This window comes from Citrus clementina, unplaced genomic scaffold (assembly GCF_000493195.1).
Source record: "Citrus clementina cultivar Clemenules unplaced genomic scaffold, Citrus_clementina_v1.0 scaffold_4, whole genome shotgun sequence".
Lineage (NCBI taxonomy): Eukaryota > Viridiplantae > Streptophyta > Magnoliopsida > Sapindales > Rutaceae > Citrus > Citrus x clementina.
The window spans coordinates 24,969,694-24,985,475 of record NW_006262274.1 but is presented as its reverse complement, the minus strand read 5'-3'; the positions used below and the strand labels follow the sequence as shown (position 1 = coordinate 24,985,475).

Below are 15,782 nucleotides of genomic sequence, written 5' to 3'. Positions count from 1 at the left end.
CTGAGATTTGACAAAAAAAATTATAATAAATTTAAAGTGGTACAAGAACTTCTTTTTTATAAATAATTTTACATGATGGGCATTGATCTTTTCACTTTGTTTAGATTGCAATAGGCTTGAATTTTGTTAATTTTTGAACAATTTCGTTTGTTAAATATAATATTTACTTCGTGTATCATAATAAATTTTGATATAAAAGAAGGAGATGAGGGAGGAAAAGTGAAGTCAAATAAGTAATTGATCAAATTATATTTTTACAATAAAATTTTTAATTCAAAAAAGGCATAATGAGAAATTTATTGGCCCCACTCAAATCTTAATGGCAATTCCAAAAGTACCCTCTTTAAATGACTAATATGCCCTTATCGACCTAAACTCCTAATCACGCGTCAGTTAATAATATATGTATATATATATATATATGAAAACCGACTACTCCCGCTATTTAAATCACTCACGACAATAGAAATAGCAAAACGCAAATTAAGCAAGCCTATACATCTCGCAATCGCATGGACTCAACTTCTCGCTCATCCGTCATCATCATCGGCGCCGGTGTCTCCGGTATACATTCGCAAACAAACATTTTTCCACACTTTATTATTTTTTTATTTTTGCCGTGGTTTTTACGGTGCCGTTTTTTTGGTGGTGGTTGTTTGAAATTAATACTAGGAATTTCGGCTGGGAAGATTTTGGCGGAGAATGGAATAGAAGACATACTGATATTGGAAGCGTCGGATAGAATAGGCGGGAGAGTCCGTAACGAGAAATTCGGAGGCGTGTCGGTGGAGCTCGGTGCCGGTTGGATCGCCGGCGTTGGTGGCAAAGAGTCCAATCCGGTCTGGGAACTCGCCTCCAAATCCGGCCTCCGAACCTGCTTCTCCGACTATACCAATGCTCGTTATAATATCTATGATCGCAGGTTCTTTTTTCTTTATTTATTTTAATTTCAATTTTAACTTCTTCAGTTAGTTAATTACCGCCATGTGCAGAGAGTCAGTTGAAGATTTTTGCAACTGAACGACGCCGTTTTCTTTGTTTCGGTTTCCGTACAGTGACATTTGCCAGTCTTTTCTGTTCCAAAATTTAGCAACATTTTGTCACATCAATTTTATATGTTTCTTCACAATAATTAAAAAAAAAATGTTTACGATTATACTTTAGTGGGAAGATTATTCCGAGCGGAGTAGCGGCGGATTCGTACAAGAAGGCGGTGGAATCGGCGATTGCCAATCTTAAGAATTTAGAAGCTACTAACAGTAATATCGGTGAAGTTATTAAAGCTGCCACGGAACTGCCATCGTGAGTTTCTTTTGTTTAACTTTTTATGTCACCATTAATCACAGAGTTCAGACCAACAACGTACTCTATGCGATATGAATATGCTATTTTTTTTTTTCAATAACTCCAATGATTTGATACACAAATCAAAAAGAAAAAGAAAAAGAAGATTAATTATATTTTTTGGTTGTTTAGTTCGCCAAAGACACCCTTAGAGCTCGCTATTGACTTCATACTTCATGATTTTGAGATGGCAGGTTAGTCTGTACAATTTTTTTTTTCAAATTTTTTTAAATTTCTCTGTTTGGTTGCTCAGAAAATGTTGTTGTTATTTTTATGAGTGATCATTAATGGTGTTTTCTCGAGTACAGAAGTTGAGCCAATATCGACGTATGTAGATTTTGGGGAGAGGGAGTTTTTGGTAGCCGATGAAAGAGGGTATGCTCATTTACTTTACAAAATGGCTGAAGAGTTTCTTTCTACTTCTGATGGCAAAATCTTGGATAATCGTCTCAAGCTCAACAAGGTAAATCTTTATTCTTTGTTTGTTGTTATTTTATTTGTTTTCTCTTCTAGTTTGTCTGTTTTGTTAAATTATTAGCCAATCATGGGACTAAGATGAACACACATGAACAGAAACCAAGTTAATTAAAGAAAGTTTGAGAAAAAAGAGGATGGAAAAAAAAAAAATACTAATCGCAAACTTCTTGTTTGGATCGATTGACCTACTTTTGGGAGTTTGCAGATAATGACATTTTTCAAAAATCACTTTTTACCTTTATTGTGTTTTCTCAGAAGATTTCTCGGGTCAACTCCTGTTCGATGAGGAGTTTTAGTTCCATTTCATTATCTGTCAAGATTGTAATGATTTTTGAATGTTTGGAACCAAGAAATGAAAGTTGTATTGATGAGTGAGGAACGATGACCCCAGTAGGGAGGGTGACAATTTGACTCTACAAACATATTTGATTTTTCAATCATGAATCTCCTTAACAGAAAAGCACTTTTGACTAGTAGTTTTTTTTTTTTAAAAAAAAAAACACATGGCCCCATGTTCTTTGTTTTGCTTACTGCCCATGGTGACCAAAGAACAGAACAAAACTCACGAGGTGAGACGTCATATCATCATATTTCATACACTTACATATGTATATATGATGAACATGCAAATCCACTGTCTTGTCATTTTCTCCCATTTATTATTATATGGTTGCTTGTAATTAAGGTTGTTTACCTCATTTGCCCAAAATTTCAAAACTCAATTGAATCAGTTGAGATATTTACTTTGCTTAAATTATTAGTAGAAGCCTACCAATACCATTTAATGTGGCCATGGGCTCTATATGCTATGCACCTCTGGCTCTGCACAGATTCTCCTTCAATTAATATTTTCCCATTTCTGCGTCTGATTTCTGAATTATGCACACTTTCCCTTGCTTTGACCGCTCAGATACTTAAGAAATGTCTATCAAAATGAAAAATTGAAAGTCTCATCTGAAACTGTTTTATAATTGCAATAAATTTAAATTCTTTGATAAAAATGGTTTTATGTGATATGACGATGATTTTATGCATGGATTTGTGGCAGGTTGTGAGGGAATTACAGCACTCGAGAAACGGCGTAACAGTGAAAACAGAGGATGGTTGCGTTTACGAAGCTAATTACGTGATTTTGTCAGCTAGCATTGGCGTTCTTCAAAGTGACCTCATTTCCTTCAAGCCCCCCTTGCCCGTACGTCTCCTCTCCACCTAGTTTCCCCTTTCTCTCAATTTATGAATGCATTAAATTAATCGAAGAATCTTGACCCTCTCCTCCAGGCTTTAGGATTCATTTACTTGTTGTGCACAGTCACAGTGTGACCCACAAATATTAAATACCATCAAATTAAATGAAGTCAGATTTACTTTATCTTTATAAGGCAGTTAAGGACTTATTAGAGGCCCTACTACTTGCCAGTCCACCAATTGCCAATTGCTGACTCAAAGCAATATATATATTATAAATTGTCGAGGCTGTCTATTTATGATTCGTTCGATCCCACAGGATTTTGTAATCCAGTCCACTGATTCACGGATTGGATGTGATTTCTTTTATTTTGGTACCGTATAGAGTTGGCGTTTTGCATTTATAAGTACTATGACAGCTGTTTATTTTATAGTAGACTTTCTTGGAAATTAATGACTGAAGTTATCTGTACACTTCAAATTAACCCTTGCCTGTGGTTTTACGTTTATACATAGGTTGATACTTTTTTTTTTTTTTTTTAATTACATGAGACTATTGCTCAGATTATAATTCATATTATATGAAAATATAACTGATATATATAAATCAGACAATAACTGGGATCAACATACATCAAAGCTAATAGAGCGCTGCCCAGATTTTAATCCTCTCAAATATTCGAAGGATGTCTACTCCTCGCACTGGGACAAGAAAGCAGACTGCCTTCACTCAATTTTATTTGAGGAAGGAAACACCCCCACATGCATTGTGGGGGTTCGAACTGCTGCTCTCCAAGTTGGAGAGCAGCAGCTCTCACCACTCGGCCAAAGGCCGAGTGGCTCATAGGTTGATACTTGATAGATAGAATATGACCAAAATAATAATAATAATAATAATAATAATAATAATAATAATAATAAAGAAAGAAAGAGAGAAGAAGGAAAAAATAAAAAAACAAACAAGCAAACGCACTTTACTTTTTGATGAAAATTCAATAAATTATTTGACATGGATTTTTGTTTTTTTTGTTTTTTTTAAAGCAGAAATGGAAAACGGAAGCCATAGAGAAGTGTGATGTTATGGTGTACACAAAGATTTTTCTCAAGTTCCCGTGTAAGTTCTGGCCTTGTAGCCCTGAAAAGGAATTTTTCATCTATGCCCACGAGCGAAGAGGCTACTACACGTTTTGGCAGGTTAGTTTTATTTCTAAACTTGTAATTATTGCCCATAAATGTCAATCACACTCGTCAATTATTATAGTATCTTCAGGAAATAGGTTTTTGATAATTGCCAATGTGTCTATTTGCCCTGAGTCTCAGGCGTAATATGATTTTAACCTTTTCGATAAATTAGTTTTTGTTGCTTATACAATGTGATGTCACATGCGTCGTATCCATGTGTTACAGAAGCGCTGGCAAAATTGTTTATTGGACAAATAGTTTTGGTACACCGAATTGGGATATTATTTAAATTCATGATCTGATAATCTGATCTCTATTCTCAGACTTGTCAAAATCATTCTTAACAAAATTATTCGTACTTAGTGTTCAATCATTAAACGGTTAATTGATGAAAATTATTTGATCTTTTGTTTCATACGGCGAAGTTTCCCAAAGATTTTGTTTCTTTGATTGATTATAACTGACTCTTTTTATTTTTTATTTTTTCTGTGGGTATGATTTTGATGAAAATACTAGTAATATATTAGTTGCTTTACTTCTTATGGAGAATATTCTCAAAAGCTGGCAATATTTGTTGCACTAACTAAGCTACAAAATAATATTCTCATAACCCATTATTCTTATTTAAAATCTACATTTGGAATCAATTTTCAAACCTGTCAAATATTAAACAATTTCTCTACTTATTTGTGGTAGATGATAATGTATAGATGAATATTATGTTATCAACGCAGATTCTTTCCTTACATTACGTCAAATAAAATATATTGGACTGGTGACTATGACATTTTAATCGAACTCTATGTTATCAATGTCATCAGCACATGGAGAATGCGTACCCCGGTTCAAATATCCTAGTTGTGACGTTGACTAACGGCGAATCAAAACGTGTCGAGGCACAACCTGATGAAGAGACATTAAAAGAAGCTATGGAGGTTCTTCAGGACATGTTTGGGCCCGATATACCTAATGCCACTGATATTCTTGTGCCCCGTTGGTGGAACAATAGGTTCCAACGCGGCAGCTACAGCAATTACCCCATCATCTCTGATAATCAACTTGTTAATAGTATTAGGGTAATCATTTCTTACTCATCTCATTGAATTTATACTCTTTTAACAATTTTTTTTTTTTTTTGGTTCAGTTTTAACATTGTTATACTGTTTCAGGCTCCCGTGGGAGGAATTTTCTTTACTGGTGAACATACAAGTGAAAGATTCAATGGTTACGTTCACGGTGGATATCTTGCAGGTATGTGTAGACTGTTTTTGTGACTCGAAACTTTTCTTGTTTACATTAGACTTGGAACCTATATCAATGGGATCCTATGTATACTGAGTGCACGTTTGTTTATCGATTTTACAGGTATAGACACGGGAAAAGCTGTAGTTGAAAAAATAAGGAAGGACAATGAAAGAAATAATAGCGAGACTCAGAACTTTTTGTTGGAGCCATTGTTAGCATTGACTTTGACACAGACAGAAGCGATGTCAAGTCTTCATAAATGTGATATTCCTAAACAGTTATATCTTAGTGGCAAGCTTGGAATTCCAGAAGCAATATTATGACTATATGGACCAAAATTGGTTGTTGATAATGATGACGATGAAATTATGACCAACAAGACACAGGGCCAGATGGGTTTGACTCCAGAGATTGAGCTTTCGAAGCCATCTGTAAAGCAGAATGCTGGGGACGGGGATGGGGCAGGGGCAACGGTGTCAAGAATGTGAGTGATCAGAAAGAACATGCGGAAAAGCTGCATGTATCTCTCTTCGAAAGTGCAGCTGCTACAGCATTGGATAAGGGGAAACATGATTTCTTTTAAGGCACACGTAAAAATGGTTTGGTTGTCGGCATAAGAATGAGATACGGGAAATCGAGTTACTTCATATTTGTATTGTAGATTTCTAGTACTTAGGATACATGAAATAACTATTTGCAACTTATCTGGTTTCTGAAATCTGCAATACTCCAGATGTTGATGTTTTCGCAAGTACTTGTTGGATACTCTTACATGACTAGATTAGTTATTTAATTATTTCTATATCAGATTAATAATTGAGAATGATTTTATTACAAACAACTCTATAACGAATTGTTCAGTCATTCTCTACCCATTGTGGTGAGCTCACTTGATTAATTGCTGACCAAAATATTTATCATACAATACTTTAGCAATAGCAATAGAATCTCCTTTGGCTCTTATTGGGTAATTTTTCGTACCTGTTTTCCAATTTGATTGCCAACTGATTGAAATAAAGACCCATTGTTGCCTCCATCTGTCCACCTGGAATTCAGACTTCTCTCTCAAGCTTTTAGACATATAATCGAAATACGTAGAAGCTCGGGGAAGATAGTAGTCTACTAATAATCCACTCCAGAATTTGTTTGCTGAAAAGGGTGAAGATATATTTCATGTTATAAAAACAATGAAGCACTGGGGTAACCATAACACAAACATTATCTCAGCAGTAAAGTTACCGTAATCATGAAGCTTGCTCTGTGTAGTAATGTTGGTGTCATACCACATTGTCACTTGTGTCCTTGCGTTGTACTCGTACTGAAGGAATTTTTTTTTTAAATAAAAAAAAAAAAATCAACAAGGATGATACAAAAGTTAGATGAAAATAACGTGCTTACTAAAAGATAAATCAGATGGTTAAAGGGGAAAAATGTGCTGCAGACCACAATATTCGGAATTAAGGATTCATTCATTTGAGTAATATAGCAGAAAAATAGAAGCTGTTCTGACCTGAATCATTTCACTAGGATTTGTCGCCAATTTTTTTGCACTTTCAAGCCATGTTCCAAGAAGAAAATTGTCATTGGAAGCAAGTAGCTCATCAATATCCTTTATGAGCTGAAGAAACTTTTGGCTATGATTATTAAAAGCACTGGCATCCTTATGCTGAAAAGCAATCACTGCATCCATGTATACTTGGTTTGCTAGCTTTGACAGTGCCTGCCTTGTTATGTCAACCAAGTCATATCTGTCATGAAACATTAATCTTGTGTCATTAAGACTGCTCGCCAAATTGTTGAGAATTTCATTTCATTAAAATGTATCTCATCTTCAGGGTAAATTTGCAATAGAATTGTAATTGCAGGTTGAAGCAGTACCCATTGTATTATAACTTTCTTACTTGACTCGTTAGGTTTTGAATCTAACATATTAAGAAACATACTAGAAAACAAAAATTTTAATTGCACAACAGTAGGAGAAGAACTAATTTCAGAAACATTGTGTCACACTCATTGGTATCATTTGTTTACTGCAGGAACTCAGATGCCGTTTAATGCATCAAATTAGAATAGAAGAAAATGGCATAATTATGCAGATTAAGTCTGACATTTTACCTATATGTGGCGCTTCCAGCTAGAGCATTACCAGCATTCAAGAATAGTTTTAAACCCTTGATTAACTCCTGATTAGAATACCATAAATGTGCCTGAGGCATGTCAGAGTTTTCTTCAGATAAGAATCTTCTGGGTCCTGGTAAGGCGTGGAGTGCATGCATCTGGTCTCGTTTTGATATGGCAGATCCAGAATGTAGTGATGGATCCCAATCTGGAAATTTAACAATGAAATCTGTGTTGTGGTCCTGCAAAATAAAAAAATTCATTATACTTGGAATTCAGATGGAAGGCCATATCCATCAACACTAGGTTCTATTTTCAAAACATCTTTTTAGCGTAAATAAAATGATAGGAGAGAAGCCCCAGCAAATCAATTAATAAATAACATACAGCAATTCCATCCGTGCAATTGTAAACCGTGTGATAAAGAATTTCCCAAGTAGCCTCAACTTCAGGAACTGCTTTACCATAGCGCCTATGGGCATATGTCTTTAGCCATTCCTACAACAGCAATGAAGTTTAAGTCAATTATACAGCCAGTTAACGTACTTCAAGTATTCAATATTGGAAATCTATAATTACCAAGACTTGAACTTTTTCATTGCGGAATGCCATTTCAGACATTAACTCATAAACAACTGGATTCTGCTCTATTCCCTCCATGCACATGCCAACACCAACCTGCATGAAGCCATTATTATAAGTTAAAAGAAGAAATCTGCCCCCAGAGAAAGGGTGTGAATGTACCAGAAAGGACAACCATACTTCTAGCCAAACAACCCCAGTGAGGGGTGGGGAGGGGGGTGGAATTGGGTTTTTAAAAAATTTCTCCAATAATATCACAATCCTACAACTCTAGCCACCAAAATCCAAAAATAATAACTACAACAATCCATATAAAGAGATGAGAGTATAAAAAACGAACACAGCGAGTTTTATGTGGTTCGGTAAACCCGTCTATGTCTACACTTCCAAGCAATTCAAGCTTGAGGATTTCACTAACCAAGCCTTATATCCTAAGGCTTCAAAATGAGTAAAACTGACTTCAAAGGTGCCCATAAACTTTAAAATCTTGAGATGATCCCACACCTCTTTACCCGAATATTTCCCACACAATCTCTAAATTTTAAAGACAGAAATGATCCTCACAAGAATATAAAAGCAAGTTATAGCACAATAATGAATTAATGAAAGTAGGTAAGCAAACAAATGCTCAAGTATGCTTAGAATGATCAAGTTTTAGTTTAAAAGGTTGTGAAATCGAGTTAGAATTTGCTTTTTATAGATAGATCAAGAAACTAGCTGTTAATCTTTTAAAATAAGGCATTCTGTGTGCAAACGTATCACTAGTAATTATGAAGCAGATAACGCTTGCTGACATTGCATGTTACCATTGAAGACTAGCGGATGATCTCCAATGTTTGATGCGGACGAGTGGACAACCGCTTGGCTGATTTCTCAATTTTTAAAATTTTATATTTTGGCCCCAAATCTGTCTAAAATCACATCTCAAACTACATATTGGCCCAAAACTTTTCAAATAGGTCCTTTTCCAGAATTTCAACAATACTTGTATGATTTCAAAATATTTAAAATTTTTCAAATTAGTCCATATGCTTGAAAACAATCTTTTTGATAAAAACACTTAATTTCTATTTTTCTTTTAAGTTTAGAAACTTTAAAATATAAAAACAAAGATAATTTAAATGCCACGATCAAGATAATAACTTGAGCTTTTAAATGCTTAATCATCCACACATTTAATCATTCTAGTTTTACAAGAAATGCAGTAAGAAAGATCACTTAAGCTAGTATCATTGATGCTTGTCCCTAACTTGATGAACTTTGTCTATGAATACTTTGAACTTGATCTCACACGAATGATTTTGTCCTTCAAGAACTAGTGAAGTTGACACAACAATATTTTTTTCCCTATTTTACCCTTGACATGTAGTTTTTTATATTCAAAATCAAGGTTTGTATAACTCTTAGCGCAACAACAACTTTAATACATTACAAGCAAAGATTTTCTTGAGTAGTATAGAGTGCAGAATATATACATTTATATATAAATAACAACAAAAAGATTGCTTCTGATTTTTGGTTGTTCCTTTTATGGCATAAATGCTTTTAATGTTAAATGTTATGCTGCTTTTGAAACAAAAATACTGAATTTTCACACACAAGACTCAACATACCATTGTTGAATTTTCACTGACACGAGCATCAACAGGACCTGAAGCAATAGAATCTAATATGCCATAAATTTCAATATTTCCCCCAAAATTATGCAACATACACCTGATACATATTCAAATTTGATCAGTGATGGACAAATTTAATTACGAAATCAAACGCCAAATATTTGAAGGATGATATCAAATGAGTTATAAGAGAGCATTGAAGATTAAAAATCTCATTGATGATGAAAGAATTTGGAAGTCTAGAGGGAAAAAAAATGGTTACCATACATAGGGGGCACCATAAAACTGAGAGGAAGTTCTCCAAATTGGTTTGACTTCGGCAAATAGATCAAGAACTATCATTTTCCCAAGTGGAACAGAATGCAAGAGTGCCTAAAATATCACCAGTTTTCAGGTAAAGAAATTGAAATACGCAAATAACCGGCAGTTCTACCGAAGTGACCTAATCATAAATAATTTAAGACTTGATGAGATTAATTTGTTTACACCCTTAAAAATTATTTTATTATTTGATATACAAATTCATACTTTCATTTGTGGTGGCTTCCAAAAAGCAGAGTCTGAGTAAAAGAGCCAGCCCTGCACATCAATGAACTTGTGAGAAGCCCTTATTTATGCAGGTGAGAAGAATGACAAAGTTTTATGGAGAATACAAAAATGACGCATATGGAAGAAATGAGGTCCATACTTGCATTAACCACACAGCATCTTTATCACCCTCGGACATGGCTTTATACACTGCAGCTCCAAGTGATGAAATATAATTTGTATCATTCGTAGGTGGAGTATTTTCATTGAATGAATCACTGCATTAAAGATGAAACTAACTCATGTTAGCTATTCTGGGCTGCAATTTGCACTTCATGTCAACCTGTGAAATACCAGTGAATTGGTGCCTCCAACCAGCATTGTTCATAAGAGGATTAATGATTTAATTGTCTACTCCATAATGGCAAGATATATATTGTTTATATGAAAATGAGGAAAAATACCAGTTGTAGATGTCAGTCACGTCCCCATATTCTGAAATATATGAAAACAAAGCCGAAAAAGGGTAAATTAAAATGTGTTAAGAAAAAGATACTGCATATGCTAGTAATAAGACATACATATCCAGCATAGTGGGGTGTGTTGTGGAAAAGAAGAACAAAGAAGAGAAAGAGGATCTTTGTTGGTCTCTTGACATCATACTTCAAGGTTAACCAAGGTTATCCTGAGAGAACAACTAAGGTAGAAAGCACACCTGCAATTTGTTGCTTTATAAAAGCCTCTCCAATTTCAACAAACAATGGATCAGTAGGATCAAGAAGGTAAGTACAGCACCATCGAGGATTACGATCGACAGTGTTCCTATAGGAACAAGAAAATTGAAAAATGAAGCTACATACTTAACAATAACATATATGGAAAGGGGAAAAACGCCAACAAGGGGATGAAGAACAAACCCGCACATGATTTAGTCTGATGCATCATAAATGATGTAAATAAATCAACTTAACAGAAGTTAATGTCCATCTGAAGTAATACAACAGTATGATGAATCATACTTATAAACCAAGAGAGATGAAATACCAGTCTCCAAGTCTGGTAATATTTGCTGAAGGAAAAATCTTCTTTAATGCTGCTGGAACATTTCCAGCGAATGATGGCAGCACTAGAACATAGAAGACATTATTTTTTATCAGCTACATCATCGAATTGAGAAAGATAACTTTAATTGTTTTCTCAATCCAATGCTTATGGAGGAAATACATATCAATAGTATCAGAGGATGTCGTGGTCATAAATCACGTTGCATGCACATAACAAAAAAATGTTATTCCATTAGGAGACTCAAGCATACCTGGAGTCATCCCCAGCTCTAGCATCCGAGATACTATCTTCTTTTGCAAAACTAGTTGTTGATTTAACCAATTTTGTGCTAAAGGCCCACCCCATCTGCAAAATGATAGTAGGTTACAAGAAGGAAACCTAATAAGTTGAGTCCATTGAAATGAATTTGCTATACCTCTACAACAGGGCAGTGAAGAAAAGTCTGATTCAACATGAAGGGGAAATATGCAATATAGTCGAAATGAAGGTTTTAAATTAAAGAATAACATCATCATGCTACCATTTCCTTCACTGTTTATATAATCAGGAAAACATGTGGAACAGTAAGAGTTATGTACCCATGTAAGTTTCCCATGCGGGCCCAAGCTAGGAACGCAGGTCCACTGAAGAAATCATTCAAATCTTCCATAGTAACATTAAAGTTCTGAAACCAACAAAAATACCAATAAGACATATTCAAGGATTTATCAAGATCTATAAGTATGGCATAATTGCTCACCATAAAAACTTTTTGCCAAATGGCTTCTTGCCCATTGAATGCCAAAGGCAGGTTAATCCCTTGAAGAGCCATCCAGTCTATCTCTTTTTCCCATCTCTCCCACTCCCACCAAACGTATGAGTCTGCACAGAATAATGTTGTGATAACATACTTGCATTCTCCATCAAATCAGCTAATGTAAAAATCTGTATTTCACTTTTTATCATATTTTTTCAGGTTCATCACTGATTAAAACTTAACTTTTATTAAAGATGAGGGTACTGGAAACTCTAGATATGAAGAGAAGGCATTCTACAAGTGTATAGAGGCTAAAGTAGTCAGTATTTTTGTTGTATCAATAGGCTATCTTGTACCAAGTTTACAAAATTAGTACTTATAATAATGGTTAGCTTACCCATACATACTAAATTCATACTATGAAAGAACCACATAAGAAATACTTGTTATCTTAAGATCAACTTGATCAGTATATATCTAGACTCTGACATTTTTCACAACATATCAGATTGGACCAATAATTAGTTAGCAGAGATCACTGAAAGACATCTTACAACTGGATGTAACAACATTTTGGTAATAGTTCCATGGTACTGGCCGTTGAATCTTCACACCACCATCTGTTACATGAGGAAGTGATCCTGGCTTGGGAACAGATGCAATCTGAAAGCCACCAGTCTTCTCCCATGAAACATGAGCGCCACACCAATACTTGATATACCAATGGAGGCCAGATGTAATTTCAACTGCTGTGGTTCCTTTAATCCTAAGAGATAAAGATAACAAACAACAAGTTCACAAATACTCAACACACATCATTATTTTTCGTAACAAAAGATATTGTCATCCCTTCTCACATATAGGATGCAAGCAAAGGAAAACATGTCCATTACAGATCTAAAGATGATATAATGGTGTAGATACACTCTATTTAAGTAAACATGTCAACTGGTTCGGAGTTGAGAACTGAAAAATACCATCTGCTCTACATTTTTCAATGAGAGTGAATATCACATACGTTATTTCAGGCTCATTCTGGCTAGTTCGTTTGTAATTATCTATTAAAAAGCAGCTGGATCCTCCACAAACATCCTGATATTTGGAAGAGCAGATAGTTATCATCATTATATATAAATGATGGGAAAACACACACACAACATGGATATAAGGAACAGTGAAGCTATACTACTTCCTGTCTAACAATGAACTATTGCTAGCAATTATGGCCTAAAAATCCATTTCTGAAATTTTCAATGCTCGCTTATTTATCAGAGTAATCAAACAGATCAATCTGAGCAGGAGGGAACAAAAACAAAAGTTATAGATGCACTGTTACTGAAAGGAAATGATACAGAGATGATAATATGCAATAAATCAAAACAGATAAAGCCAAGTTTAAATTTGAAAAGACACAAAACACAAAATGAGCCTCGGAACACACACTGTCCTGTCCCACTGATCATGCTCTGTTTGGCCATAGAAAGAAAGGAGTTGTCTGAGTCTACCCTCTATCCAGAAAAGTTAACTGTTAACTACAATTAAGGTGAAGCAAGTATATAACAACAATCATTCAATCAACCCAGGTCAAATTTGAATGATCAAAACAAACGTAAACACAACATAACATATAATCAAGTGGGCACCAAGCAGAAATTATCCCATTTCTTAAAATCGAATCTCAGCCAGATGAAAAAAAAGTCGTGCATAAGCTGAAAACTGAAAAAATAACAAATTAATTTTTAAAAGAAGAAACACCGAACCATTTAAGGTAAAGGAAATACCTTTGAGACAATTTTGAAGTGAAAGCTGTTTACATGGGTAGGTAGCAATCTCTGCAATACAGCTTTAGCTGCTGACTCTTGAACTGATGAATTTACCCGTTTAGAATCCAAACGGTCAAGTAAAACATCTATTCCTTCTAGTTTTGATACAAATGGATGCGGCAATGCAGTGAAAATTAAAACGAAGAAAAGAAGATTCAAACTGGACATGGTTTATGTCTGTCCTTTGACTATTCCGGTGAAGATGACACAGTGACCAAGCGCGCATATATATATATTTGTAATGTAATTGAATTTGATAAACAAACTATAAAAGAACCAAACAAAAAGCAAGACAACTCACGTGCCGGTTTAGTGAAAAACATGAAGCAATTAACGATTTTTCTTTTGAGTTTATCTTGTTTCTTGAAAAAAATGACAAACTAACTGACAATCAAGTTACTTGTTTCTTGAAAAAAATGACAAACTAACTGACAATCAAGTCAAGTGTTTTTTCACCGGTTCACCTTTCGTCCAATGAAAGAAGTTTTACACTTATAATATTGACTGTAAGAGTTCGAGCCTTTATAAAAATATTATGAAGGTTAATTTTTATTCTTTCTCAATTATTAATTAATTAAGTAAAAATAGTCACTTCTTTAAAAAATGTGAGTGGAGCAGACACCTCTCAAATATTAGAAGAGATTTAAACCTCAAATATTAGAAAATGTTTAAAATATTTAGGCATATACTTCAGTGTGTCAATGTATAATGGTAGTCCTAATTATATAATATGATTATAAATATTAATTATAATATTTAATATAATGTCAGTAATATCTGTGTATAACAGACTTAAAAAAAAAGTTAAATATTTTTTCATTGACTAAGAAACTGAAACTCTTGATTTATAAAATAAAATTGGTGATGACTGTGCACTGCAAGACTTTCTTGTACGACAACAAATCAACTTTTTATATTTGGACTTTACAACTTAGATGTGTTGCTATGTGCGTTTCTGGACTAAAGTTGGGACTTTACAACTTAGTAGTGGCAGTTAGGGATGGCAATGGGGAGGGGAGGAGACCAATCTCTCCGTATTCATCTTTAATATTTTATATATGTTCCCGTTTCCTCTCCATTCCCGTTAAAATTATTTAAGAGAATCTTCATCCTCTCCCCGAATAATAACGGGAGATCCTCGAGGGTCCCCGATCCCCGAATAATTAATATATTTTTTTATTTTCGATTTTGAGTTAATCATATTAAAATAAAAAAATTCAAATAAAAGTAAAGTTCGAATATATCTTATATTAATATCCATTACAAAAGTCACATACATTAAATTAGTAAGTAACGCAACATACAAGGGATACAAATTATCATGAACAAATAAATAATCTAATACAAAATTGTTACAAATAAAATCAAATTTAGATTCAAAATTAACTTTTCAATGGTGGCGTGGGCACTTTATAAATGTGGACTATTCCCTTTACAGCACAATAGTTAAGTCGAAGCAAATCAAGAGCAAATATTAGATTAGATTAGATATTAAAAGTGTGATTTGTTGTGGGCAATTATAACATCGAAAAATAAATAAAAAATAGATTTAAGTTTAAAATATTTAATGAATATTAAAATTAAAACAAAAGTTTTGGGCTAATAGAATCTGTCTGGTCTTTTTAATGTCATAAATAAAAATTTAGGACTTTAATTAGTTAATTAGGCCTAAAAGTTTAATAATATAAATATTTTGATATTTTTTATTTTTACCAATACTTATAATTTTATAATTTAAATTTTATTATTTATTTACTAGTAATTTTAAAAAATAAAAATTAAATTAAAAATTAAAATGGGGAAATGGGTAGGGGATGGGGATTCCACCTCATCCCCGTCCCCTCCCCGAATAAAAAATTGGGTAAAAAAATTTCCCCG

General features: G+C 34.0%; 2 protein-coding genes across 2 annotated transcripts; one reads left to right on the top strand and one right to left on the bottom strand.

Moving 5' to 3' along the window:
• Positions 1–459: 459 nt before the first annotated feature.
• LOC18043803 (polyamine oxidase 1) lies at positions 460–6,179 on the top strand. The gene is made up of 10 exons (XM_006438904.2): positions 460–564; positions 673–922; positions 1,165–1,302; positions 1,477–1,538; positions 1,653–1,807; positions 2,870–3,013; positions 4,051–4,200; positions 5,010–5,264; positions 5,358–5,439; positions 5,554–6,179. Exons 1-10 carry the CDS (start codon positions 513–515, stop codon positions 5,754–5,756), a joined length of 1,491 nt encoding a protein of 496 aa, XP_006438967.1. The 5' UTR covers positions 460–512; the 3' UTR covers positions 5,757–6,179.
• A 58-nt stretch (positions 6,180–6,237) lies between these two features.
• On the bottom strand, positions 6,238–14,172 carry LOC18043802 (alpha-N-acetylglucosaminidase). The gene is made up of 19 exons (XM_006438903.2): positions 13,863–14,172; positions 13,100–13,173; positions 12,636–12,847; positions 12,085–12,206; positions 11,924–12,009; positions 11,596–11,690; positions 11,325–11,406; positions 10,996–11,102; positions 10,745–10,775; positions 10,441–10,558; positions 10,281–10,331; positions 10,015–10,124; positions 9,747–9,849; positions 8,131–8,229; positions 7,939–8,049; positions 7,549–7,793; positions 6,944–7,181; positions 6,673–6,751; positions 6,238–6,582 (listed from the first exon to the last, which is right to left on the bottom strand). The coding sequence occupies exons 1-19, from the start codon at positions 14,070–14,072 to the stop codon at positions 6,320–6,322; spliced, it is 2,436 nt and encodes an 811-aa protein (XP_006438966.1). The 5' UTR covers positions 14,073–14,172; the 3' UTR covers positions 6,238–6,319.
• Between the last annotated feature and the right edge of the window lie 1,610 nt (positions 14,173–15,782).